Here is a 26,745-nt window from a genome sequence, read left to right as displayed (position 1 = left end):
ATTCTAAAGTTAATGATCATGTAAGTCTCCAGTAATCCTGAGATTTGCGGGACTTGAACTAATGATCTTTAAGGAGCAAACTCATAACCTGACTAGTTAAGCAATATTCGTTGAGATTACATTGGTTGAGACTTGAGACTCTGTTAAATTATCTTTTTATGGAAATTTACATTACTCTTGATTACTAGACAAAGATAATGCTTTGGAGGAGACAAGGCTGAGATCCTTTAACTGTAAGGTATCCTGGACAAAATGTGCTATTGTGTGCTGGACTAGTACTTGGCCTCTTCTGTATTTTTGGGCCTTTGGTTTATGTTGTGAAAACAACATGGTTATCAGCTTTGGGTCAGGCTATAGATTCCTGCATGGATACCTGAAACTCGATCAGATTTATGAATTGAAAATCTATACTTGTCAGGTTTCAATCGGATATGAATAATAATTTTAAATTTGAGTATGGATAGTATTAAAACCTAATACGTGAGTATTCTATACTTTTCAGGTGGAAATCATTTTTTTTAAAATTTTAATTTTTTTTATATTTTCATATCGTTTTATACTGATTTTAAAAAATAAAAAAAATATCATTTTAATACATTTCTAAATAAAAAATATTTTGAACTATAATCCCTATTACAATCCAAATAAACCGTTATTCTATTAGGCATGTAGATTCTTTATACAAACCTAACTAAAAAAACAAGTTTAATAATTAAAAAAAATAAATAAAAAAAAGAAAAATAAAAAAAATATAATTCTCGAAACCACAAGTATCAAAAAATTTCTCAAAAAATTAAGCAATATTGAGATGCATTAATAATTCATCGGGGAAAAAAAGAAAAAAGTAAGCACAAAGAGTCCTATGAAATTAGGCCAACATGTCATTTTCAACCAGCTATCAGTTTCTTTTAATAGGTTTTAAAAATCGTTGTGAACATGTTCGAGGAATATTGCAATTTACAGTGTAAAAGGTGTGCATAGAAACTTACTATTATATGTGCTCTAGTCCTGAGGCAAATTGACCTTTTCTTTATCTTCTTCTTCTTTTTTTTGGTCATGAAAGGCAAATTGACAGCTTTTGATCAAATGGAAGAAGTAAATCTAGTTTTGATACGGTCAATCAGTCAGAAAATACCCTAAACTTGTTAACCATTTTACTGTTCAACGCTTATTTTTGTTATTGACAGTTAGTTCAGAGTAAAACAGTCCTTTGAAGTCTGAGACACTCTAAAAGCAGCCAAGCTTTCTCAATTTGACGAGCACTGAGAGAGAAAAGCCCTAAGGTTTCCTTGGCTGCAACGATTCCTTTTTTTTTCCCCTCTCTCATGGTGGATTTTCTGGGAAATTGTTCTGTTTGGTAAGTGAGAAAATCCACAAACCTTATTCCCTTTGTGTCCCTTGGTTCTTAAAGCTTATTTATCTGTCTGATTTGTTCAGATTTTTAAAGTGTAATTCTTTGAAAAATGGGGCCAAGATGGAAAGGAAAAGGAGCAGAAGCTAAAGCACTAGCAGATCCTATGTCAGAAATAGTCTCACGGCTTCAATCTTCTCTTCTTCAGTCAAATGCTCGTGCGTCGCTCTCAGGTTGTAGTGTGCTTCTTGCAGTGGAAACAGAACAGACTGAACTTCTCACTCGTGCATGTTTTGGCAAACCCATAATTACCGCTGAAAAAGATAAGCAATGGTTTCAGTTGGGTTTGGAGGAAGCGTTTTATTTGTGTTATTCTTTAAAATGTTTAAAGATTGCTGGTGAAGATAATTTTGTTAAAAATGATTTAGATTTGTGTGCTGCATATGAAATTGAAAAAGGAAAATTTCCCGGATTTTTATAAGGCTTATTCCCATTTTCGTATGAAAAATTGGGTTCTCAGGCCAGGATTACAGTACGGTGTGGATTTCGTTGCTTACCGGCATCATCCATCTTTGGTACATTCAGAATATGCTGTGATTGTTTTGTCAGAAGGGGATGTTGGGAGATTGAGGGTGTGGTCTGATTTCCACTGCACTATCAGACTTTGTGGAAGTGTTGCGAGAACATTGTTAGTTTTGAATGTTGACAAAAATTGTCACGGTGCTATTGCTCCATCTTTTTTTGGAGAGATGCTCTATTGAGGAGTGCACAATCACGAGATGGAGTCCAGAACAAAGCCGTGATGATCAGAAAGCCTCAGAAAATGGAACGAAGTAAGATGTGTTTCCAATTATCTGGTTTACTTTTGTCAGTCTTGTTTTCTTCATAAACTATTGGAGTCTCTGGGTTGAATGTGCAAAGTATATTGGTTTGAACTGCTTTTATAATGCTTGTGATTGCTGGTGTAATTTATGATTATCTTATGCTCTGTTTTCATGCTTGGGAACATGCAAGTTTTGATCACTGAGCTGGTCTTCCTATCGTGATGGCCTAAGCAATTTGTAAGTGTCTTCTGTCTAGTTTGACTAGGTGTAAAGCCAATCTTTTGGCTTTATCATTCATTAGATGTTTTAAGACAAGAAGAGGGCATCTAATGAGAAAGCCAAAGTGTTGGGTTTTAGACCTGGTATTATCTTATGTGGTGGATTTGAGATGCAATTGTGCGAGCGTCTATAAGTTAGCTAGTTGTACCGAGTATAAAAGCAAACTCTTTGCTTTATAATTCATTAGATGTCTAAGTGGAAATTAGACCATTTAGTAACATTCAATGCGAAAGCCAAAAGTTTGTTTTTATACTTGGTTCAACTAGCTCATGTGGTGTATCCAAGTTACATGGAAACATGTATTATAGAGGATAATCATGATCAGATATAATGATAAGCCATGCTCAAAGTGAAGCTTGACTTTTGCCAATGACTAGGCTTGGCAGAAGTTTCCAAATAAACCCAACACCTGGAACAAGTTTTTGTGTATTTTTCCCCTGAAAATATGAAATATACTCTTTGGCTAGAAACTTGCATCCATTTTATAACCAACCTAATTTTTTTTGCTAGTTGTTTTCAATCTTTAATATACTATTTCTATTACTGGTTGTTAAGATGCCTCCATGCGAGGAAAAGTGATTGGGACTAAGAGAGGAAATCTATATAATCTTATACCATGCCAAAATTTGACAAGATGGGTTCAAGGCAGATTATTGGCTCCTCTCTTTCTTTTAACAATGAGGTTTTATCTATTGATCAAAAGTTTAACTTTGTGATTTTGTTACTGTTGTGGAAAGTTGAGCTGATTTTTAGTACAATTGATCTATTAAATGAGACTCATCATATGGCAGGTCTTTTCCCGTTATTTATATGGCTAAATATCACATGTTATTTCAAGGGATACAACTTACAATTGTAATTTACAAGTTGTTAGTTTCTTGTGTTACATGTAATATTGGAGTTATAAAATATCAAGACACACCATATGATGGGTCTCATTTAGTAGATCAAGTGCACTAAAATTAACTTGATTTGAAGTTTGCGGGGTTGGATTTTCAATTTTTTTGAGAATCTTAAACGACAGCAAATTTTTCTTTCATGCTTTTTTATTCTGGATCAGCACCATCTGTGTTTCCAAACTGGCATGGCATGGAAATTACAGCAATATTTCATGTCATATTTCACCATCTAATGAATTATTGGTAGTAATTTTTTTGAAAGCTAAAATCGTTGAAAAGAACTTACCTAATTTTAACATAATTTTAATGATACCATAGCACTGTTTTTCCAGCAATATTTCATCTTGATTTTTCACTTAAAAGTAGTAAAATGATGATTTCCTAAGAAAGGCACGCAATGAGTGTTGCATGTCATATTTGCTACATGTCAAAAACTGCAATTGCATTCCAAAAGCATGGTTGTCATGGAAAATATAATTTTACCCGCTCAAAGCCTAAATTCCAAGAACTTCTGCATTTGATGTCTGGCTTCTTGCTATCACATACAAACATCTGTGGGTTTAGGTTTGGGTGCATGGAAATAGACCATGCAATGCATCGTTATAACACACAAACATCTGTGGGTTTAGGTTTGGGTACATGGAAATAGACCTAGCCATATGCATTGCACTATTATTGGTTACACCAATGCTATGGACTAACAATTATTGCACTATTGTTGGTAGGTGATAGAAATTGTTATTTGTGGCATTGATATCTGTTCTGGTGAAGCTTGCTTGCCCTTCTGTTGCCACAGTTTATTGTTAGCATGTGTTTGCAACTTACAATATATATTTTGATGAACTAGTTGTAGAGTAATGCGCTGTTTTTGTTTCTAGCTTTAGGTGATTGCACCAAACATAGACTGAACAAAAGGGACATACAGTGGTGGAGAAATTGGTTCCAGTTCCTTTTGATACATGTAACCAGTGTTGTATTTTGCTCACTTTTCAACTTGGTTTTGGTATTGTGTTTTGTAATTATTACTTGCTGCTGGTGTTTTGAATTATCTAATCATTTTTTTTCCTCGAACTTCCCATATCTTTTTGTTGGAAGCTAGAAAAAACTACCATTTGTATGGCATTCTATTTTTATTTTTTTTGCAAAAAAAAAAAAAAACCCTCAATTTGCGTAACTGTTCCTATGTCTTTTGATTATTGATGTATGTTTGGCATTTTTAATATCTTAGAAGAGCATAGAGAAAGGTTTATGAGGATTCCATGGGAGGCTACTGATTTTTGCTCCCCATGAGAAGAGCATCATGCAACTTCTAACTGAGCTTTGAATGTCGTAAAGAGAAAGATTGGCAGTCATTGCAGACCCAAGAGAATGCTTTTTTTTTATCTGTTTTTTCACAAGATAAGGTAATTGGCTGTCGTGTGATTTTTATATGGCTTGTGTGTTTTGACTTTTAGCATTGCCTTTGTTTGTGCTGTTAAAATGAAGCCGGGAAGGAAAGTAATGTAAATCTTGCTTCTTTTACTTTCTTCTAAGTTCCTGTTTCTATGAGGTTTTGTAACAAATTCTTGGGCTTATTTTCCAGCATCCAGGGCAGAAGGAGGTGGAGCAAAGAAGAAATTGATTGTGCCCTTGAATCTCTTAAGAGTTCTGGGGTGACTGAGAAATGCTTTACTCTTCCTGTTCTCTTTTGATATTGGTTAGTGTCCAAGTTATTTTACAATCTGGACCAAGATGGCGTTTAGAAACGCGGTCAACCCGTGTTTCTAAAAAATTAAATTTTTTTTTTATGTTTTGAATCGTTTTGATGCGCTGATGTCAAAAATAATTTTTTTAAAATAAAAAAATATTATTTTGATCCATTTTATTATAAAAAAATATTTCAAAAAACAATTATTCTCTCAAACAGCCTCAAGTCTTTTCTGAAACTGCTGGGCTTTTTGTCAGATCCTATAGCAATTATAATATATACACCATCTCGCTGTTCCTGATCTCGAGTTGTTGTTTTTCACCGTTTCCTGTTATCAGCTTCAAAATATTTGTCGTTGTTACATTGAAACCGTTTGGGAATGCGGTGCAAACCGTATTTTCAAAAAATTTAATTTTTTTTTTTGCTAAAATTTAATATGTTTTGGATCGTTTTGATGTGCTGATGTCAAAAATGATTTTTAAAAAATAAAAAAAATATCATTAACATGTATTTCAGCATGAAAAGTTATTTGAAAAGCAATCGTAAACACAATGTCAAACATACCTGCCAGTTGTCATCTTAAGATTCTTAAAGTTGACTGCTGACTTCTCTGCAACTGAATATAATTGCATCTCTGTCTCTAATTTTCTGCTCCTGGTCAGATTCAGATATTAGGGCCTGTTTGTTTCTGTGTTTTAAAAGCGTTTTTGATAAAATTTAAATTTTTTTTATTTTTTTATTAATTTCAAATTAATATGTTTTTAGTGTTTTCAAATCATTTTGATGTGCTGATGTCAAAAATGATTTTTAAAAAATAAAAAAACATTATTGGCATGCATTTTGGCACGAAAAGCTATTTGAAAAGCAACCGCAACCACACTGCCAAATAATATCAGTAGACCTGGCATGGCATGAAGTACATGTTCATACCTGGTAGATATTCCAATTTCTGGGGCTTGCAAGGGTCAAGTAGAAGTTCATATTTGTGTTTATTTTTACCAGATTCAAAAAGCTAACCTTTTCTCTTGACATTTTGAGCAAGGTAAAGTGATTTTCCTACTCTTTTAACCAGATTACCTTCACTTGCAAAGAATTTCTTAGTGATGATGACTGGACTTTACTTTTCAGTTTGCTGACACCTTGTTGATTTTGTTATTGGTGAAATTTTTCTGGTTGAAACATCCTATTTTCTCCTCTGAAGCTGTCCTCCTGGTAGGGATGAAATTAAAAGGCATTTTTATTTTGATAAATTATTTAATATAAAATAAATAGTAATAAAAAATTATGGATTAAATATAAAGGGAGAACAGATTGAATAACCCCTCCAAGTTTTTTAAGAATCAGGCGTGCAAGTTGAGGAGAGCGAAAAGAAAAGGGAAAAAGGAAACAGTTCCAGAGGTTTGTTTTATCATGAAGGGACGATTTAAATAATCCTCATGAAAGGAGGTGTTTAGTTAATGAATGGTTCTGGATGCATAGACATTTAATATTTTTTTAATAACATTATTATTTTTTAATTTACCAAATCTCCTAAATTATTATAGCAAAAAAAAATCATAATAAAAAGATGAAAATGCTTTTGGACGCCTGCTTAATTTTTTTTTTAATTTTAAAGCTAATAAAGTTATTTTATTATATTTTAAAAAAATAAAGAGTTAGTGATTTTTTTCTTTTGAAAGTAATCAAATTATATTTTAGTATAAAAAAAGTACGATGAAACTGATTTGTCCATTTATATAATGAATTGTGTGGAAAAGACCAGAAGGCCACTGGTTTTTTAATTGGGCAAAATAGCCTACATGGTTAATTGAAATTATCATACTGTGAACACCTCTTATTAAGTTTCCTTTTTTAATTAGTAAAATGAAACACGTGTTTTCTTTCACGGTTCTTTAGATCAAAACTCGGGCGGGCCCCCTTTTATCTCCCAAATTTGTCGCCTCTGGTTGGCCATTGAATACAAACCAACCGGGAAAGTTCAAAGAAAGTCCCGACTATTACCTGCAAGTGTATGACTGCTATCCGGCCCTCTCTGTCTATCTATTTTCTGGAGTATAAAAAGTGCACAATAATTCAATACATTGAAAAGCACTCTATCTACGCCCTGCCACCCCGCTCTCCCTTCATCAATCTTAAAACTTTACCGCACTGAAAGATCGGATCAAGCTCCATAATCGCACGTTTCTGTTCCAATTCTCACCATTTCACACTTCTCTATGGACATCGAATCAGGTAAATTCTATTCAAACCCCTAATTTCTGTTTGGTTGCTGAGAAAATGCGGGAAAAACGAAAGAACTTTGTGAGATTTTTTTGCAGCTACGGAGTTCTTAGGAGGTGTTCCTCTGCTACAGAGGTTGCCTAGCTCGTCTCTCAAGAAAATCGCGGAGCTCGTTATTGTTAAACGCTATGGTAATTTTTACTTCTTTAAGAGAATTTAACTCTCTCTCTCTCTTTGTGTTTTATCTTGTGTTTATTTTTTTAAAAGAAATTTTTCATTTTGAATGATTTGTGCTGTAGAGGAAGGACAGTATATTATTCGTCAGGGAGAAGTTGGGGAAGGAATCTATTTTATATGGAAAGGGGAGGTCGGTTTGCTTTACAACTAATCATAAGCAGTTATTATTGTTAATTTTCTGTTTTTCTTTCTTTCTATTTTTTAGCCACTTTGGTTGATCGTTGGAATTTCTGATTTAAAGGCACAAGTCTGTGGAACAGTAAATGAAGAGGAAGAGGGTCGTCCTGAGTTTCAATTGCAGCGATATGATTACTTTGGTGATGGTGAGAAGATGATTTTCTTGGTTGCAATCTTAGCCTTTTGTTGTTGCGATACAATCTTTTTTTTGTTTTTTATTTCTACTAGTCAAATAACAATTTATGATCTTTAATAGTGAATCTAATAGGCCTGGAAGAGTGAAATTAACTTGTTATTTGCAGGTTTGTCTGCGTCTGTTCAGCAGGCAGATGTAATTGCTTTGACTGAGGTAGCTGCAAGGTGCAACTGTATTTGTTTTCTCACTTTCTCTTCTCTGATATACAACCCCAGCTGCTCAAACTTCTATCTTGCTAAACTTAAAACGGGACTTAACTGAAATTGACAGTGGGCATTTAATCTGGGGTCTGTTTTGACAGCTAATTTGCTTAGTGCTACCTCATGATCAATGCACTTTGCTCCGACCAAAATCTATATGGAATGCAGACAAGACACTCGACTCCTGCCCCCTTGTGGAGAGCATATTGCATTTGGAGTCAATAGAAGTATGTTCTTCCTGCACCTTGAGGTGTTTTCGATTTAGGAATTGACTTTTGTTATCTTATCAGAGAACGCAGAAGGAGAATTTTTGTGCTTCCTGGTATTTAAATGTTTATGTGTCTGAATTTGATATATGTTATGATGGCTAGTTCACCTCTTAAGTGAGCCAAAATGAGGTGAAACTAGAAGCTTTTAACTTCTATTCAATGGACACACAGAAACAATGGAAAATTGAAGTTGTGCTCTAACAGTATAATTTTCCTCTCTATGAGAATTATGGTTAATGATTACAACATTCTACTCTGCTTTGAGTGTTCTAGAGTTCCTTGTGATAGGTTAGTGAAGGAATTGGTATAAATCTAGACTAAGATTTTGTTGTGTGTTTTGAAGGTGAATATATTCCAGGGCATTACTCTGCCAGATGCCCCACGATTTGGAAAGGTCTTTGGAGGACAGTTTGTTGGACAGGTATGAAATGCGTTGTGGTGAGGACACACAATCCACATCATGCTTTCATTGTTTAACAAGTACTGTTTTGATCCACTTTTATGCGATAAAAAAATGGACTTGACTCCTTCGATTTATCTCTTTTGGTTTTTATCAATTCAACTTTCAATTATCCTGTATAAACCAGCATTCTTACTTTTGCATTCTTGATTTTAAGCTAATATAAAGCTGACTCTTTTGTTTTACTCCCTGTTTCAATGGTACATTAAGTGCTCTAATTTGAGGACAGAAACGTAACTATCTTTTCTCATTATTACACTGTGATGTTATGTGCAGGCATTGGCTGCAGCATCAAAAACAGTTGATTGCTTTAAACTTGTTCATAGCTTGCATGCTTATTTTCTTCTTATTGGGGATCTTGACAGTAAGTATAACCTGGGATGCCTAATCTGTGAATATAAATTCATGCACTTTTGATTCTGTTACCCTTAGTTTTGTCATGCTCAGAGGTTACCTCTATTCAAACTTCATGATTCATGTAACAATTGCAATATCTCCTAGGAGATGCAACCACTAATTTTCATACTCTGTTATCCTTTCGTGTTTGGTAGGCAAATATGTGTGTTCTCTCTACTAATAGATGCTGCAAGAAATGAGTGAAACTTCACTTACATCCAGCCTCTACTCTAAGTTATCAACAAGCTCTGCAAGAAACAGCAAAACAACCTTGTTCTCTAGAGTCTAAGACAAATTAATCCTATCAAAGACCTTCAACTAAAGACAAATTAATCCTATCAAAGACCTTCAAATTACTTACTTTCTTCTTGTTTGGAAAAGAAGAAGATTAGTATAAATAAGAAATAAAGTAGAGGTTAAGTTTATAGTTCAATTGAAATTTTTCATAACATTTGATAGTCAGGTACCAACAATGCCTATGTTTGCTTCAATAATGCCTTTCCCTTCTTGTTCAATCTTTTTTTTTCCTATCAAGTTTTAGATCATCTTGTCTTACCTTCTCAGTCCATCATCTTTAAGAGAGACTTTTATCAGGTCTATTTAGTGATATGTTTGGTCATTATATATGTAATCATTTTGCACTTCCTGACACAAGCTCAGTAAGGGATTATACTCTTCTCAGTCAATTATTCCTGAAGAGGGAATCCTTGCCATATGTTTCTTATAAAAAGAAAATAAATGGGTTGCATAAATAGATCTCCTTTTTCAAACATGTTTATCTGGGCTTATTATCCTGCTAGTGGAGCATAACAGCTAAAGTGATATTTCACATGGTGTATGTTTGCATATACTCTTGTAGTGCCAATTATATACCAAGTTCAACGAATACGCGATGGGAAAAGCTTTGCTACCCGAAAAGTTGATGCAATACAAAAAGGAAATATCGTATTCACATTGATGGCTTCATTTCAGGTAATGCTGCTGCCTTGTTTTGTATTTAATCTGTATTCCGACAAATCTTTACAGTGAGATGGATTTGGAAACAGTCATCGGTTCTGTGGCCATTATGTGGATTGTTAGGTTGTTACTCTGTTAAATTTTATACTACCATTAGGTTTGCGTTTGAAGGGAAGAAATGCAACTATACTAGAAATTGGTGGATAAAATATTGAAAAATACCAGATAGCTAAATTAGCACCCATTTATGTTCTTTTAGACTTTTCAACGTCAATTGAATTTTCTATTGAGTGCAGTAAGCTTTTCAAGCTAGCTGAAATCATCCCCTTTGTAAACGTGCTTGAAATCACAAATGGTTAGAAAAGACAACTGGGTTGAAGATGCTAAACTTTGACCTTGAATCCTTGATACTAGTTGGTTATCAATAAAAACACACGATGAAGATTTAAGCACCATTACTCCCGTTCATCCATAAGAAATAAAATAGAATTAGATGTACACTGTGTGTTAAATAATCAGCAGTCCACAACCACACCGTTACTTATCTAGCAGCCATTTTCTTAGCTGAGCATGCAGCTCTTCCCTAAGTCTGTTGTTATGGAGATGTGGCAGAACCGCTGGATTTTGTGAATGGGGCCAGAGGAAATCTTTAGTTTCTAGCAGGGTTATTAGTTAGATGCCCCACCATGGGGGAGGTTTTAAATGAATGCTAGCATCCTGAGGGAAACTTCTTATGCTACGTGGTTATGGCCCTGTGGCACCGTAGTGATTGTAAACCTAGAGATTAATGCTTAAGGTTCTGAAATGGAAATGTAGCAGATTTTGAATAATGAACCTCCCCTGATGGGGAAAGAACATGAAATAGACCTTTATTCAGTGTTCTACAATGTTATGATTGAAGCTTTTTGAGATTGGTAATTGGATTAGTACATTAGGTTTGTAAGAGAGGTGATCAATCAGTGGCAGAGAAACTAAACTGCTGTAGGGATATATACCTGAACAGGGAAACTAGGATCTAAAGTTAAATAACTGTCATTGTGTGGTATAACTTGAGGGATTCCAAGTAAATAATGTGTAACTACTGTTGATCCCAATGTGTTTCTCTATTTCATCGTATTAGGAACTTCCAGAAATCTCTTTGATGGTGTCACCATGTATTTAAAGCTGCTATTGGCTTTGTGTTTGCTTCTTGGTCTTACGATACCAATCTCCAGCTCAGTTCTTTAATTGTCTGCCTCTACCATACAATGCTTGCGCAGAGGTTGCACAGAACAGGTGCTATTTAAATCTTGAACTTAGATGTTCAGGACAGTAAACCCTCCCCTGAGAAAGTCAATCATCATTAAGGCCAGTTTGTCTTTTGAAAATCAAATGCAGGTTCCAATGCCACTTTGTTTTCTGGCCATAAAAAAAAATTGACTTAAAGAATGTCTTTTGTGTCTATGATGACATTGATTTATGTAAGAATTATTCAAGCAAATATTTAATTATCAATCAATACCTGATGCAGTTTTTTGCTTAAAGACATTGCCTTTTCCCCTCAATTTATGCCTCTTCTACAAAACTTTCAATAAAATTTCAAACGTCCTCAATTATGTACTTAAGTTATATTTTTGGTGGATTTCTTTTGCTATTAATCAAGAATAAAACTGGTATTGGGTTAATTTAATTTTACAGAAAGAAGAACACGGGTTTGTCCACCAGCTAGCACAGATGCCAGCTGTGCCTGAACCAGAGCTGGTAAGCGGAACGAGCTTGTATGTTTTTATACATTCCATTACTGCTTTGGATATTGAATCCTCATATTGCAGCTTTTGTCAATGGAAGAGCTGCGTGAGAAACGTCTAACTGATCCTCTTCTTCCAAGGTATGAATGCAACTTCAGTTATGGGTGGTCAATGCTTTCTCCTGTAACCTTTTTGCATTTCTGCTGGATTACAGCGTTTGGTGCAACTTGGTTCACTTGTAAAAGGTTTTTATTTTATTTTAATTTAAGCAGTTAACTCTTTGAGCCTGGAACCAGAGTTAATAATTGCATTGCATGTTCAGGAGCTATCGCAACAAGGTTGCTGCAAAAGAATTTGTCCCTTGGCCAATGGAAATAAGGTTTTGTGAGCCCAACACTAACACTAATCAGACAAAATCTCCTCCAAGGTAGGGCTGGTTTATTATGTTGCTAATCTGATCTTTCGATAAGGACCTATATATGTTTGTCTTGTGTTGGAATATGAACCCTTTGATGTCCTTGTGGCTTGTATGCCTTTACTCTATTGGAGGCCAATCTAATGAAATATTTGCAGCCTGAAGTACTGGCTTAGAGCAAAAGGGAAACTTTCAGATGATCAGGCATTGCATAGGTAAGCAACTTCTGTTGGACTTGACTCAATTCTATGAAAGCTTCTCCCCAAATTAGTTGAGATTGGCTGCATGAATAATTTTCCTCAAACTGACTTCTTTTCTATAACTAACAATATTAAAATTTAAAAGGATAGAAACCTCCCAAGTACTTTAATCTGTCGGGTCTCATATGAATGGAAGTGCATCGCACCAGTGGTGCACAAGCAATATCATTCTTGAATTTTAATGTTATCGAATTGTTCTTTTACAGATGTGTAGTGGCATATGCTTCTGATCTCATATTTCTTCAAGTTAGTGTGAATCCCCACCGTGCTAGGGGTTTGAAGCCGTCTGCAGTTAGTCTAGATCACACGTAAGTATCTGCATCTTATAACAGTAAACTTATTTATTGAACACGCTGTGCAAGATATATGTTAGTTTGAAAGAGGGTTGCACCACTTTCATTTGGACGGATGATATTTTGGGTGAACCTTTTGTCATTTTTGCCATATTATCATCTAATTTAATCTACTGAGAATAACCAGTTTATATCCTCCCCCCTTGTATGGTTTGAGATAATTGAAGTTCAAGATCTACAAGTTAGGGTGAATAATGGTTTTAAGATGGATCCTCTCCATTTGGCTCAGGTTATTTATTTCTCCCAGGCCTGTTTTGAATAATTTGAATTAGAACAATAGCTAGGGTCACTATAGCAAGCACTAGTTTTCTTAAATAGCTCTTCTATAGTTGGCATGCTCTTGTGAATCAACAGCATCTGTGAAATGATGCTTATCATTGACTAGGGAACTCCTTTTATGTATTTAGATTAAACGTGTATATCTCTTGAACCCATATCACCGTAGAAGAGCCTTTCTTCCGCTTTGGCTTCAATTAATCATTTCATTGGCTTTTTTCCAAATTTCAGGATGTGGTTCCATAGGCCTTTTAGAGCTGATGAGTGGTTATTATTTGCGGTAAGTGTCAGATTGCATTTCTCACTTTTGGATATGTCAGAAATCTTAACACATCATTGACTATCAGATTGTGAGCCCTGCTGCCTATAATGCTCGAGGCTTTGTAGTTGGTGAAATGTTCAATAGAAAAGGAGAGGTAAATTAACTCTACTATATATAATCATTTATTTCTATGATGGTGCAACCATGTTTTATTATTATTATTATTATTATTATTCTGCTGCTTTTTTTCTCTTTAACAAGTAGAGTTGTCATTGATAGACAAGAGAAAACTCCGAACTGAATTTATTCATGTATTGATGGACAGCACATTGTGTCAGTAACTCAAGAAGGGCTTCTTAGAACATTCGCAACAACAAATTCAGCCAGAAATCCAACCACTGCCTCGAAGCTTTAGTTTGGGAATTGCTGTCAAGTCGTCGGTCGTGAAACTATCGTCGTATCAAATAAGGGTTCCAAGATTTTTGTTCATCTTCTTTTATGCTAAGAAGCGCTTTCGCTCGCAGTTGTGATGACTCTGTGTTGATCAATGCCGCTTCTTCTCCGGGGAGTACTTATTTATGAAAAAACAAAATGTAAACAGGTCCATTCGTAAGGAAATATTATAACTTTTAGCGTTTCGATTTCTCTGATCAATAATAAAAATACGTAATCAAATGTAAAGCATTTGGATAGCTGCTTGGCACCTTTGCAAGTTGCTTAACAATTCTTTGAAGAGGGGAAAAAAAAAAAAACTTAAAAAAGAAATCAGAGAAAGAGTCCTTCACTTCTCAAATCACAGAAATCTAAAACACTTTAAAAAGAGAAGTCCTGAGCCGAGCTCCGAGTCGGCCGGTGTACTATCAATTCAACCATTTTATTTTGATCTGATGATCAAAATATTTTTTAAAATGGTCTGTGTTTGATTTTGTGTTAAAAATTATTTTTTTAAATTTCTTAATTTTTTAAATCATTTTATTTTACTGGTATTAAAAATAAAAAATATTTTGAAAAAAATCCTATTATCGAAATTCAATTGGGATTGTGAATGGATGATTTTCAGTTTTTTTTTAAAAAAGGAAGGAAATTGAGGAAGCAAAATTTGAATGGAAAAGGACAAAATAAGCTTTAGAGAAACTTGAGATCAAATATTTACATTTCAAATAGAAACTCCAGCAAGCAAACAGCTCTAAATGATGAATTGGTTAATTTATTATTCAAAGAAAACAAGAACGATAATAATAATAAAATAATTAAAAAAAAAGTAGAAACATAATTATTTTAAGAAAAATGATTGGATTTATTGTAAAAACGATAAATTTAAAATAGTTAAAATGTGGATATTTTAAATTGACATAATATCAATGATCACCTTTTTTTTATTCTTAATAAAATCCAAAGACTGTCAATGATGGATTTGGCATCGATGCTGCATTTCAACTAGAGAATGCATGAAAAAGACAAAAAACAATGGACAGATCCTCTGGTGGGTTCTTGTGAAGGTTTTACAAATCGGACGCCACAAACTTGATTGCTTCACATGTTATTCCAGTTTTATCCCCCAGAGAAGAATTTAATTACAAAACGCTACCACAGGGCTAGAGGTGCACACAACCCCTTTGTTTCTATTATTTATATCTTGGAAAGTGAAATTAAAATGTTGATTGTTTCCAAAAAGAAATCTGCAATCAAATTGCTACAGGACAGGTAAGTCCCAAATTATATTCTCTAATTACTCTTTTAATTTCCCCGCATTGATTTTTTTATCATTATTAGCAGCTTAGAATTATTTTATTCGACGAAAAATGGTTCGTCTCAATCGAATTAGGGCTTCGAGTTGATTAAATTTTCTTTTCTTTTCTTCTTAATTCGTTATCCCTCAAACTGCTCACACGCCAGATTCTAATTTAGTTATTTTTAGTAATGTTAAATTAGCGATCTGCTTACTAGATTGATCTAAGAAAAGAAAACATTTTTAGATTCTCTTACAATTTCCTCAAGAGAAAGAGAAGAAATGCTGAGCTCTATAGATTAGATTAATATCACAACCTGTTTTTTTAGCAACTAAATAACAATCTTGGAGATTAGACGTTGGAAACCTGCGAAAGCAAGTTCGCTTGTTCATGGATGGGTTGTTTTTGGATTGATCAAGGCAATGCAAGTTGGGGGCTTGATGGGTTTCTTTCTTTTTTACTTTGTTGTAGGAGTCGAGCTAACTGTTGTGGGATCCGGTTGGAATGGAAGAGAATCAAATGTCGCTGATATGTGGGCTTCCAGATGACATAGCTCTTTCTTGCTTGGCGAGAGTGCCCCGGAAGTACCATGCGGTATTAAAGTGTGTTTCCAAGAGATGGAGAGAATTCGTGTGCAGTGATGAGCTCTATGATTATCGTAGAATGCATAGTTTAAGTGAGACTTGGATATATGCTTTATGTTGTGACAAGTATGGGAAGATATGGTTTTATGTAGTGGACCCTAATGAATCACAGAGGCGTTGGAAGTGTGTTCCAGGTCTTCCAGCTCGTGCTTTGAATAAAATGGGTATGGGATTTGAAGTTTTAGGAAAAAAGGTTTACTTGTTGGGTGGTGGTGGTTGGTTGGAAGCTACTAATGAAGCCTTCTGCTATGATGTTTCAAGGAATTCATGGACTCAAGTTGCTTCCTTGTCGACTGCTAGGTACACAATTCCTTCCACTTGTGTTCTCGTGCATAGTTGTCTGCGCAAGTGATGCTGAACTTAAATCCTGCCTTTAAATTACCTTTGCAAGTGCTCCTCATTTACTGTGAATTGCTTTTTGGAAATGCTATAGTAACTCAAACGAAAGGAAATTTAGTGTCAAGTCGCTTGTGGAGTCTGCATCTCGAAATTGTAGATCATATATGCATGTAGATCGGGCCAGTGGACTAGAGTTCCTCTTTTTGTATCATGATTCTAACTCTTATGTTGATTGGAAAGCTCTTGTATTCATTCAGGTACGATTCTGCTTGTCAAGTTTATGATGGGAAAATATATGCCATTGGTGGGTTAGCATCAACAAGCAATGATCCATATTCTTGGGACATTTTTTATCCCCGTACAAATAGCTGGGAATTTCATTCCAATGACTGCGCTGTTCCTGAAGTTGAAGATTGCGTAGTCTTGGATGGGAAGATTTATATCCGCTGCCAAGCTTCTGCTTCTACCATGTCTTCTCCTTTCTATGCAGTCGTTTACGAACCTTCAAGTGGCATGTGGCAGCGTGCAGATGCTGATATGGTGTCAGGCTGGCAAGGTCCAGCGATTGTTGTGGACGGCACACTTTATGTGTTGGATCAGAGTTCAGGGACCAAGCTGATGATGTGGCAGAAGGATAAAAGGGAATGGGTGGTAGTTAAGAGGCTGTCAACACTGCTTACAAAACCACCTTGCCAACTGGCAGCGATTGGGAAGAAGTTATTTATCGTAGGAAGGGGACTCAGCACGGTTGTGTTGGATACCAGCCAAACTGGAAGTGTGGAGGGAGCTATGGTTGGTACATCCATACCTGGACTAATCACTGCTGATAAAGTGCTCAATTGTAAATGTCAAACACTTTGAATTCGTGGCACTTGATGTCATTTATTGCTGTTGTGCGATCATGTGATTACGATGACCTTGCAGCAATGTTATGGATTCGACATTATGGGGCTTTTAAATTCTGTTGAAAATGCCCATAATTACTTTGGTTTACAGACAAACCATATACAGATCCTGCAAGAATGCAGTCGATCCACCATTTAGCCGACTGGCAAATCAATTGGCTGAGGATTGCATTCCTGTTCCAAACACAGCCTAAATGAGGTTTATAGAAAAGCGAGAACCTAACTAGCACAGATGGCAAAACAACAGCTTCTCCCATCATAATTAAATAATTAATGTATCAAAGTCAATGCAAGATGTCTTGCTAGAAACTATCACAACCTATAGTACACGTTAAAATTGATGCTTTTGGGTAATTACAGTACAAAGGATGCTCCTAAATCCTAGGATTGCAAGGCAAAGGTGGTTAGTATAAGCCCTTCCTTTCCAAAGCAGGATTCATGGATCCATTGTACAAATCGAAGACAATCGTCGGCAACCCAAGTCATTCACCTTGAAACTAACACCAAATGCTAAAATTACAGCGAACTCAGCTAGTCCGCTTCTTTTTAAACGCCGGATGTATGCTTCCATTGTAGGAATATAGTTTGTCAATCTTAGAAATACAATCTTCCATCCTCTTTAAAACTACAGGCATAGCAGAGACATTGCTGGAAATTTTCTCTTTCAACAAATGTGTTTTCTCGGCAGTCTTTCGGTCCTCTTCTGTTAGTAATGCTGCTCTACTGGATGTGTCCTGTCCTCCTGAATCTGCATAATGTTATGATATGGTCAATGCTGCAATCACAATAAAAAAACACAAATTTAGAACAAGATAGGGGCCTCTGAAGCCTTGAATGCAAACATCACCATTGAAAAGAACAAGAAAATTTGAAAAATACTACTCCGCTCTTTAGGATGAAAAAAAACTGCAATCAAACAATTACGCCATTGAATTTTGGAAGAGCAAACATAAATGCAGTAAGCTTCGAATTATTTGTCATTTCCTATCGTGCTAGTCTTACATTCTATACTTATCACACTAACAAACCAAAGATGCGAATATCTAACAACCTCTAATGCCATAGAAATCAGTAGAAAACCACAAACTTCATCTTCATTTCTGTTCTAATCACCACTGCCATGTCACCACTGCATACAAAGCATGCAATCCTGCTATTTACACCGCACAACTACACATGCCGAATACCAATCCTGCCACTAACCACTCAATCAATGTCTGCCTTCCTAGCTTCGTTTCGTTATCTTTCCAATTCACATAGAATCCCTCTAAAAGTAATTTCCTTTTGATTGGAAGCAAAAGGAAAGAACTGAAAGAACCACGGTAGTGGATTATTCGATACAGTTCAGCACAGCTTGTAGATAGCACATCCATCAGCCTAATACGTACCTAAAACTAAAATAATTCATTAACCTTAAGTACTGCAGCATACATTCACTTACTTAAAAACTCGTTAAGTCATCAGCAAATAATTATATGACAATCACAAAATAATAATTCCATGAAGCTTGTAAAAGGCGCATCAGCTAAGTCCATAACTAAAATTAAGTTGCGGTTGAAGATCTAATCTTTTAGGTACTAATACTAAGTAACACTACAATTAAGGTAACCCAACAAGTCATTGACACTTTTAATCAACAAATTTTGCAATTAAGTTAAAAATCAAAAGAAACAACACCTAAATCACAAAAAAATTTAGTGCCCAAAAAAAGACACGCAATTTTCACTTTACTTAACCCAGATCACATTTAAAACCCTAAAAGAGAACACAATAGCTAACCAACCTGGGTTAAGTTCACCGGAGGATCCAGGATCCGACCCTGAATCGAAATGCCGTAAAACGGGTCGTTGCGAGGAAAGAAGCGAAGCGACAGTAGTTTTGAGTTGATCCGGTAAAGTGGTTCTGTATTCCAGAATCTTCTTTGCCATTTGCTTCACTTCTGTCTCCAGCTTTTCCAATTTCTCCACCTCCTCCTCTTCTTCTTCGAATCTGGATTCCCATTTTTCAGGGCTCCGAATGATTTCGGTCGGATTGTTAGACGACATGTTTGGATCTGTAAATGTAGAGTAGAGAAGAAGAGCGGAGGGTTTTGGAGGGTATTTTTTGGGGTTTTGAAATTTGAAAACAAAATTGTTTTAGCTTCTCTATTATTAGTATTTTTTATTATTGTTGTTGTTTGTAGAGTATAATTTCCGATGGGAGAAACAGAGGTCTACACTGACAGAGACTGCACCGCACCACCTGTTCTGTGTAGTGGCGTTTACTGCTGTGATATTAATTATTTTTTAAAATATATTTTATTAAGAAATATATTAAAATAATATTTTTAATTTTAAAAAAAATATTTTTAATATCATTATATTAAAACGATGTAGAAATATAAATAAAAAATTATTTTTAAATAAAAAACTCAAATTTTATTTAAACTCCATGCAAACGCATAAAATCAATTGGCTTGTTTCTTCTTGCTAGTACGAGTTTTAGAGCGTGTTTGGCAGTGTGGTTACGGGTGCTTTTTAAATAACTTTTCGTGCTAAAATGCATGCCAATGATATTTTTTCATTTTTTAAAAATTATTTTTGACATTAGCACATCAAAACGATCCAAAACATACAAACTATATTAAATTTTAATAAAAAACAAAAAAAAAATTCAAATTTTTTGAGAACACAGCCGCAGCCGCGTTCCCAAACGAGCCCTTAGTAATTTTATACGTGACTTGTGTTTACTGCTACAAGTATTTTTATTAAACTAGTTTTATAAATTAACTTGAGATTTAGCTAACTTATCCAAGTCATTGGCTAACTCTAGAAAAAAATTTCATTCTAAAATTGATTCAATTTTATTTAGGTAAACCTTATAAAAAATCTATTGATATTTTTTAAAAATATATTCAAACAATATCATTTTAAATTTTTAAAAAAATTAAATTAATCCACTCAACTTGATCTCGATCGGTTTTAATTGTTATGACTGCATCCAATGAAGTATCTTTTCAAGCTTCACTGTTTAAGAAAATAAAACATCAGATAAAATAAAATAAAGAAAATAATCATTGGAAATGAGAATGAGAGTTTCGAGTAAAAAATAATAGTGATCCCATATTAATAAATAATGATGAATTTTACAAACTGTTTGACACTTTAAAAGGTTTGACACTTTAAAAGGTGTATTTTTCAAATTATTATCTTATATTATATTTGATGATGTTTAAAAATTTAATATGCTCGGAAGAGGGTTTTTGAATGTTTGGTTAGAGAATAAATACTTATCCATGTAAATATTCTCTTTTCCAAAGTTTATGAAATTAATGATTAGTGATAGAATATCTAACGCCTACAAAATAATTATTTTTTGTGAGATTTAAGAACTTTCAATAACTTTTGACAAGGGATTGCAATAAATAAATTTTACAACCCTTATAAAAGAACAATAGTGTTTGTTCTTATTTGTGTATGATAAATGCTTTGAAAATAAAAGTATGAATACTTAGAGAATATAAAAAAAATATAAACCTTTTATGTGAGTGGTTCAGAAAATATATATAGCTTCTAAACTTTGTAATGTTGCTTGGATAAGGGGTTGAAATGTTATTTTTTTATGGTAGTATTAACGAAAGATAAATATCATATACACAATATCAACAAGGGATATATATTTCTTACTCGACATTAATGTTAATGGAAATATGGTAGGTCATTATGAGATTTTTATACATCTAGAGGTGTAGGGAGATGATTATTTTTTATTTTAAACATTGTATGTTAAAAGACATAAAAATAAACAAACAAATTCTCGTGACTTGATATGAAGATTATTAGTTCTATATGCATTTAGACCTGGAATGATTTCACAGTCAGGGATGATGAGTCTGATAGCTTGCTAAACTCACATGTACTTAAGTTCAGTTCGTAGTTGAACTCGATAATATTGGGCTTTGAAGCAAGTCAAGCCTATGTTACATGGGCTTGACATTTTGTCAAACGTGAATATATTGGATTATTACTTTATTACACACACACACATACACAGGTTGTGTTTATTTGTTTCAATTTTTCAATTTATTTTTTAAATAAAAAACATGTTAAGAAGCATAAAAAAAACTAAGACAAATGGGTCCTTGATATATTAATCTTATATCAATATGACATCATTATCTTTTTTTAATGTTTAGTTTTTACATTTCGCAATGTAATTTTATTAAAGTGAAATATTATTTTACTGAAGTGAATAAAATAGTAGTAGTTTGATGAATAATACTATTTTATAAACAAAATTAACCAAAAAATGCTTTGTATTCTCCACCATTATCACTTCTTATTACATTTATTTTATTGTTAAGTTGATTTTTAACTTTATTCTTGCAATGTTTAAATATTTCAAAAGCCTCATCTTTGCTTATAAGCAAATATGTATAACAATATTTTGTCTTCATTTATAAAAATAATATAATGTTTTTTTTTTTCACATCTAGTTTGCATAAGCTTTAAATCAATGATATTCATGTGAATTAAGTCGAGAGTTTCACTACTTATTTAATTATTTTAAACGAAGGTTTCGTGAGTTTTGATTCTACACAAATCTCAAACTTATAATTTTTCTCAAAAATCATACTTGATAATAATTCAAGAACAATTAATATTTATATATAATTATAATTCACATGCCCTAACATGCCATGTATCACATCACAAGACTCAAACAAATAAGAAGAAGAGACAATCTTATTAATACTCTCATAATTGATTACAATATTCATTGTAGAGAGGCCATCACTAAGATACAATTTCTTATAAACATACCACTTTTAAAGAGAGAAAAATTGTCACTCTTAAAGATTATTATAAAACTATTTTTGCTTAAAAATGAGTTACACAATGAGTTTTTTTCTAATTTCAGTAACATGAAGTTTATTGTTAAAGGCGAGAAGCTTTCTAGAAGTCATTTTCAGAATGACCTTGCTCACTCCTAATACCTTGAAAGTTGATGAGTTCTTCATGTATAAGTTTTCACCTTCCACTTATTTGAAAGTAGAGACATCATCTTCTCATCACACACAAATATCTTGTTGCATAAATATCAACCCATCACTGCTCAGGATTGCTGACTTCAGAAAAACCAGCTGATAAATTCATAAATTTTTATTAATTATGATTAATGTTAATAATTAATGAATGTTCATTAATAAATTTTAATAAATGTTTATATTTCATGAAAATCAAATACATTCATTCTTATCATATCATAATTAAAGTATTAATTCATGTAATAAAATATTAATGGAATAAAAATTATTAATCAAACAAGAATTTAATAACAAAGATTTTTTCATTAATCAAACCCAAGTCTAAACTCATCAGCTTACAAGTTCATTGATCAATCTATAAAAATATTTTGGATTTAAAACTTTTGCTATCCAGATATTTTTTAAGAATAATTTTTTATTCATCTTGAATTGATTTTTAAAGCATATTAATATTCATGTTAAAGTAATTATGTTGAGTTACAAAATCCAAATTTAAACCCAAAACACAGTGTTCCTCACATTTAATTTAACCTTAAAAGTACTCTGCTTTATAAAACCAAATCCAAGAAAGAATTGTGCAAATAAATAAAGCTAAAATAAAAAAGTTATTTTTCATTATCAAATATAACTCTCCATACCAGCGAGGCCTTTCGATGCATGTCTAGTCTCTCCCCCTCACGCCGGTTTGCATCTCCTTGCAATTTCTGGCAAAGAGCCTAGAAAGTAAATGGTTAGCCAGCTTATTAGTCCAGATATGAACGAGCATTTGGCATAAATAACTCTAAGAATACAAAATAGTAGGACTCCTTTGCTTTTGAAAACATAGAATCGAGGGAATGTTTAGGCGTGTGTGGAGGGATGTGAGTGAAAAAACCAGTGTTTGCTTGCCTCTAGTTCTTACCTTGTGTGGAAGGTTGACTGTATGAGGATTTTCTTCTGAAATGCCATGAACAACAACCTTGAATGTTGCCTTCTTCCTTCTGAACATGAACTGTCCTGGATCCAAATCAGAGCCGACTCCTGTATACTTTTTTCTTAAAAAAAAAACAAATCCCTTCTTGTGATAGAGCATGGTTGCAGAGTTGGGTTTATGTAGGACTGTGACAACGTCTGCAATTATTCTTGAAGATTACATTATTAAGATTTTCAGATTCTTGTAGATATTGTCAGTGTCACAGAATATGTTTTCTTCCTTAATCTTCTTGATTGTGCGCAGACCAATCTATTATAGAAGGAAAGAATCAAATTTCACAAGCAATTACACCTCCAGCTCCTATAAATATGAAATAGCTTTCCATGTCAGATCAATACATAATCTGGGATTGCATCGATCGGATACTGTTTGAAAATATTCAACCTTCTGATTGTGTATTCATTGCTCAGTCTCCAGTTGCATGCACAGACCTCCTGTTAACGAATATAGATAATGATAGGTATTTTTTTTTAATTAAAACTCTTTATTAAGTGACGTGTTGTTATTCAATTCGTGTTTTATCGATTTTTATTACTATATTAAATATAATACAACCAACATTTCATGATTTGAAATTATTTCCTAAAAAACAGTACTGATGGTGCAGGGTTTTTTTTTTTTTTTTATATATATATATAATCTATCTGGGCCACGGCCGAAACAAAGTGAGCCCAAAAGGGAGACAAAAGAGCAGAATGCAGAAGCCCAATGCATAAATATTTTCACCCATACAACAATCCTCCCCGCATTTATGTATACATGCATGCGGAGAAGGAAACGGGGCTAGAAATAAAAAAAATTAAATTTTTTTAATTTTTTTTTTAAAACATAAAATAAATAGGATCATCAAATTTGATATGTACAAAATAAAAAAAAAAGAATTGTATTATTTGATTTGCGTGGAACTGTTACAATATAGTGAATAAAATATGATAATAAATCAAATTATAATAATAAAATATTTGCTTTTCTTTTTAGTTTTCTCTAATATGTTATTTGATTTATTAGTTGATTCTAATTGCTTCATAACATTCTTTATATTATAATTTTAAATATGATCCAATACAAGTTGTGGAAACAACCTAGGATTTCTAAGCATATCACATATGGATCTGATTAATCTCTATGGAAAAAACTATGCTCAAATGGGTTAAAATTAATGGAAATTTTTTTTTTTAAAAAAATATTATTTCTCCAAAATTTGATCAATCTTAAAAATCCATCAATTATTAGTTATTAATGTATATTATTTATTTACGACATGTTAATTCTACCATCAAGCAGGCAGTTGAAGCGGTGCCTCAGATCCTTGATCAGATGCCGGGGTGTGTTTGAAAATTATTGTCTATGGACAGCTCGATGGCCGAGGCCGTGTAACATAGAGGTCCCCGGATATACTTAGTTTTATATAATTTTAAACTTCTTACGAATCATTCATCAAATTGTCTGGGTGGTGTAGTTGGTTATCACGCTAGTCTCACACACTAGAGGTCCCCGGTTCGAACCCGGGCTCAGACATCTTTTTCCTTATCTAGAGCCTGAGTCCCCCTTGGTTCGAACCTGGTCTCCGACATCTTTTCTTTTCACCAACCCCTCACTAAACGACTTGGTATGCTGGATGCTGGTAGTATTTTAGACTTTTAGTTTAAGATCAGTATGATAATGTTAAAATTAAATTTAAAAAAATATATATATTATTTTAATATAAAGTTTTTTTAAAATATTCTGCAAAGATCAAAACAGTCACTTACTACGCTGTCCACCTTGTCGTTTTTTCAGAGAGTAGCAGGGCTCACCCATGAAAACAAAAACCTGCTTCAATGCATGCACTCTCCGAGTCCTAGATTTCTGTCCAAAAATGCAGGCTCAGAAACTGACACTCCCATTCAATATTCTCACACCACTCAATTTCTCACGTTCTCCTCATATTCTCCCTTCTTTGCCACCACTACAGTACCCCTCCTCGAATCTTGCTTTCAGAGTCAATCCAAAATCTGGGTTTTTTCAGTTCAGTCAAAAGGATGTCCATATCACAAATTGGTTCTGGAAAACATGGAGGCGTGGTTATGATCAGTTGTGGAGCGAAAGAAGGTGACAGTGGTGATAAAGATGATGGGTTTTATATGAGGAGGTGCGTGGAGTTAGCAAGGAAGGCAATTGGATGTACTAGTCCTAGTCCTATGGTGGGTTGTGTTATTGTTAAAGCTGGCCAGCCTCATGCTGAGGTAACGAAACCCACCTTTCTTTTTTCCTCTTTTCCTCTTTACAAGGATTTCCCATTGCAAGGGAAATTTAACTTTTCATATTGAAGTTTGAGTCTTGTAAATGCTTTATCTTGTTACTTAAAGAAAAAGATTGGATTTGTTTAAGAAAATTGAAGGAATTGGTTAGCCTTTCGAGCCAAATTGGTGAATTAGGATTAGTTGAGTTTATTGTATTGTTAATTTTTGCCTTAGGTGGAGTTTAAAGTTTGGTACTCTAGCTTCAATTCTGTTTTTAAATCTCTGGAGTTGTGCATTGCTTCTGGGAAGAAATGATGAACTTGTGCCTCAAAATTTGACCCTTTTTTTTTCCAATCTTGAAGTGATGCCAAATGTTCCTTACGACTCACCTCTTTTGTTTGTTAAGTGGATATTGATGCCTTCTAGTTTGGAATATGTTTCGCTCTCTTGAAGCAGATATTTATAATTCAAAAGTAAAAGAAACACTTCTGAAATTTCACTACAAGATGTCTTAAAGTGCATTCTACTTTTGGGTTGTTAGCTCAAGCAACTAGTATGCTTTTATCTTATTCTCGTGCTGTGCTGTTCAACTTGGCGTGTTTGTTTAACAAACTACTTGCAAATAATTTGATTTCAGGTCTTTGCCCTCAGAGATGCCGGGGATGTAGCTGAGAATGCAACAGCTTATGTGAGCTTGGAACCATGTAATCACTATGGGAGAACTCCACCATGCAGTGAAGTCATGGTAAAAGCCAAATTGAAGGAGGTTGTTATTGGGATGATTGATCCAAACCCAATTGTGGCTACAAGAGGTGTGCAAAGATTGAGAGATGCAGGAATTGATGTAGTTGTTGGTGTAGAAGAAGAATTGTGCAAGAGGCTCATTGAGGCCTTCATCCATAAAATGTTGACAGGGAAGCCCTTTGTTACGCTTAGGTAATACTTACTCCAGTCTATAATTTCAAAGCAGAAAGCAAATCAATCATTGGACATGTTTATTGAGCTTTTTGAATTGGTTTGCTTGGATAGTTCATATTTAGCCTTTTTTTCCTTCCCCAATGATCCAGTTTCTTAGTAACTTAGTTGGGCAATGCCATTGTCAAAGTGATCTGACTAATAAGGCCTCCCTCTAACCCGCAGATACTCCCTCTCAATCAATGGCCATCCCTTAAATCAACTTGGGGAAGGAGTCACTGACTCCGGTGGATACCACTCTCAACAAATGGCATGCCCCTGAACTGACAGTTTGATCTTCCGCATCTTTGTGCGAGCGAAGACTACTGTTATCCTTGAAGCTGCATTTCAAATTGACAATAAAGAACGACATTTCCAGAAGAAAATGTGATCGCCACACAATCAAATTCAAACGTTATTTAATCATTTATCTGAAACTGAAAAGGTATTTGAAAGATCTCTTCGCCAAGGGAACCTGTTGAATATAGCATCGAGAGGTAATCGAGG

The 26,745-nt window shown here is 34.1% G+C and overlaps 5 protein-coding genes, 1 non-coding gene and 1 pseudogene across 8 annotated transcripts; 5 read left to right on the top strand and 2 right to left on the bottom strand.

Annotated features, from left to right (window-relative positions):
- The first annotated feature begins 959 nt into the window (after nucleotides 1-959).
- LOC18105221 (tRNA-splicing endonuclease subunit Sen2-1-like) lies at nucleotides 960-5,149 on the top strand (annotated as a pseudogene).
- A 1,589-nt stretch (nucleotides 5,150-6,738) lies between these two features.
- LOC7464929 (acyl-CoA hydrolase 2) lies at nucleotides 6,739-14,137 on the top strand. The gene is made up of 17 exons (XM_002320755.4): nucleotides 6,739-7,272; nucleotides 7,359-7,451; nucleotides 7,560-7,627; nucleotides 7,739-7,820; nucleotides 7,977-8,023; nucleotides 8,172-8,297; nucleotides 8,683-8,760; nucleotides 9,076-9,163; nucleotides 10,055-10,167; nucleotides 11,830-11,892; nucleotides 11,964-12,019; nucleotides 12,202-12,306; nucleotides 12,453-12,509; nucleotides 12,761-12,862; nucleotides 13,415-13,463; nucleotides 13,531-13,599; nucleotides 13,771-14,137. The coding sequence occupies exons 1-17, from the start codon at nucleotides 7,257-7,259 to the stop codon at nucleotides 13,858-13,860; spliced, it is 1,302 nt and encodes a 433-aa protein (XP_002320791.2). The 5' UTR covers nucleotides 6,739-7,256; the 3' UTR covers nucleotides 13,861-14,137.
- Nucleotides 14,138-14,853: 716 nt separating this feature from the next.
- LOC7496965 (F-box/kelch-repeat protein SKIP4) lies at nucleotides 14,854-17,117 on the top strand. Of its 2 annotated transcripts, none has more exons than XM_024585858.2 (3): nucleotides 14,854-15,046; nucleotides 15,647-16,119; nucleotides 16,416-17,117. In XM_024585858.2, the coding sequence occupies exons 2-3, from the start codon at nucleotides 15,680-15,682 to the stop codon at nucleotides 17,017-17,019; spliced, it is 1,044 nt and encodes a 347-aa protein (XP_024441626.1). In that variant the 5' UTR covers nucleotides 14,854-15,046; nucleotides 15,647-15,679; the 3' UTR covers nucleotides 17,020-17,117. The 2 variants fall into 2 exon arrangements, with proteins under 2 accessions (XP_024441626.1, XP_002320790.1); XM_002320754.4 differs by having other exon boundaries at nucleotides 14,854-15,149.
- Nucleotides 17,118-17,296: 179 nt separating this feature from the next.
- Nucleotides 17,297-19,308, bottom strand: LOC7464928 (uncharacterized). 2 transcript variants are annotated; one of them, XM_024585859.2, is made up of 2 exons: nucleotides 18,847-19,308; nucleotides 17,297-17,838 (listed from the first exon to the last, which is right to left on the bottom strand). In XM_024585859.2, exons 1-2 carry the CDS (start codon nucleotides 19,106-19,108, stop codon nucleotides 17,822-17,824), a joined length of 279 nt encoding a protein of 92 aa, XP_024441627.1. In that variant the 5' UTR covers nucleotides 19,109-19,308; the 3' UTR covers nucleotides 17,297-17,821. The 2 variants fall into 2 exon arrangements, with proteins under 2 accessions (XP_024441627.1, XP_002320129.1); XM_002320093.4 differs by having other exon boundaries at nucleotides 17,297-17,811.
- A 2,461-nt stretch (nucleotides 19,309-21,769) lies between these two features.
- On the bottom strand, nucleotides 21,770-23,319 carry LOC112324044 (uncharacterized). The gene is made up of 3 exons (XM_024584583.1): nucleotides 22,991-23,319; nucleotides 22,728-22,805; nucleotides 21,770-22,185 (listed from the first exon to the last, which is right to left on the bottom strand). Exons 1-3 carry the CDS (start codon nucleotides 23,159-23,161, stop codon nucleotides 22,114-22,116), a joined length of 321 nt encoding a protein of 106 aa, XP_024440351.1. The 5' UTR covers nucleotides 23,162-23,319; the 3' UTR covers nucleotides 21,770-22,113.
- A 1,187-nt stretch (nucleotides 23,320-24,506) lies between these two features.
- On the top strand, nucleotides 24,507-24,580 carry TRNAV-CAC (transfer RNA valine (anticodon CAC)). The gene has a single exon. It is a non-coding gene; the product is annotated as a tRNA-Val (tRNA).
- A 221-nt stretch (nucleotides 24,581-24,801) lies between these two features.
- LOC7496964 (riboflavin biosynthesis protein PYRD, chloroplastic) lies at nucleotides 24,802-26,707 on the top strand. Its single transcript, XM_002320753.4, has 3 exons — nucleotides 24,802-25,287; nucleotides 25,922-26,220; nucleotides 26,425-26,707. The coding sequence occupies exons 1-3, from the start codon at nucleotides 25,084-25,086 to the stop codon at nucleotides 26,519-26,521; spliced, it is 600 nt and encodes a 199-aa protein (XP_002320789.1). The 5' UTR covers nucleotides 24,802-25,083; the 3' UTR covers nucleotides 26,522-26,707.
- The last annotated feature ends 38 nt before the right edge of the window (nucleotides 26,708-26,745 follow it).

This window comes from Populus trichocarpa, chromosome 14, assembly GCF_000002775.5.
Source record: "Populus trichocarpa isolate Nisqually-1 chromosome 14, P.trichocarpa_v4.1, whole genome shotgun sequence".
NCBI lineage: Eukaryota > Viridiplantae > Streptophyta > Magnoliopsida > Malpighiales > Salicaceae > Populus > Populus trichocarpa.
Note: the sequence above shows the minus strand (reverse complement) of the source record. Positions and strands in the feature narration are given on the sequence as shown.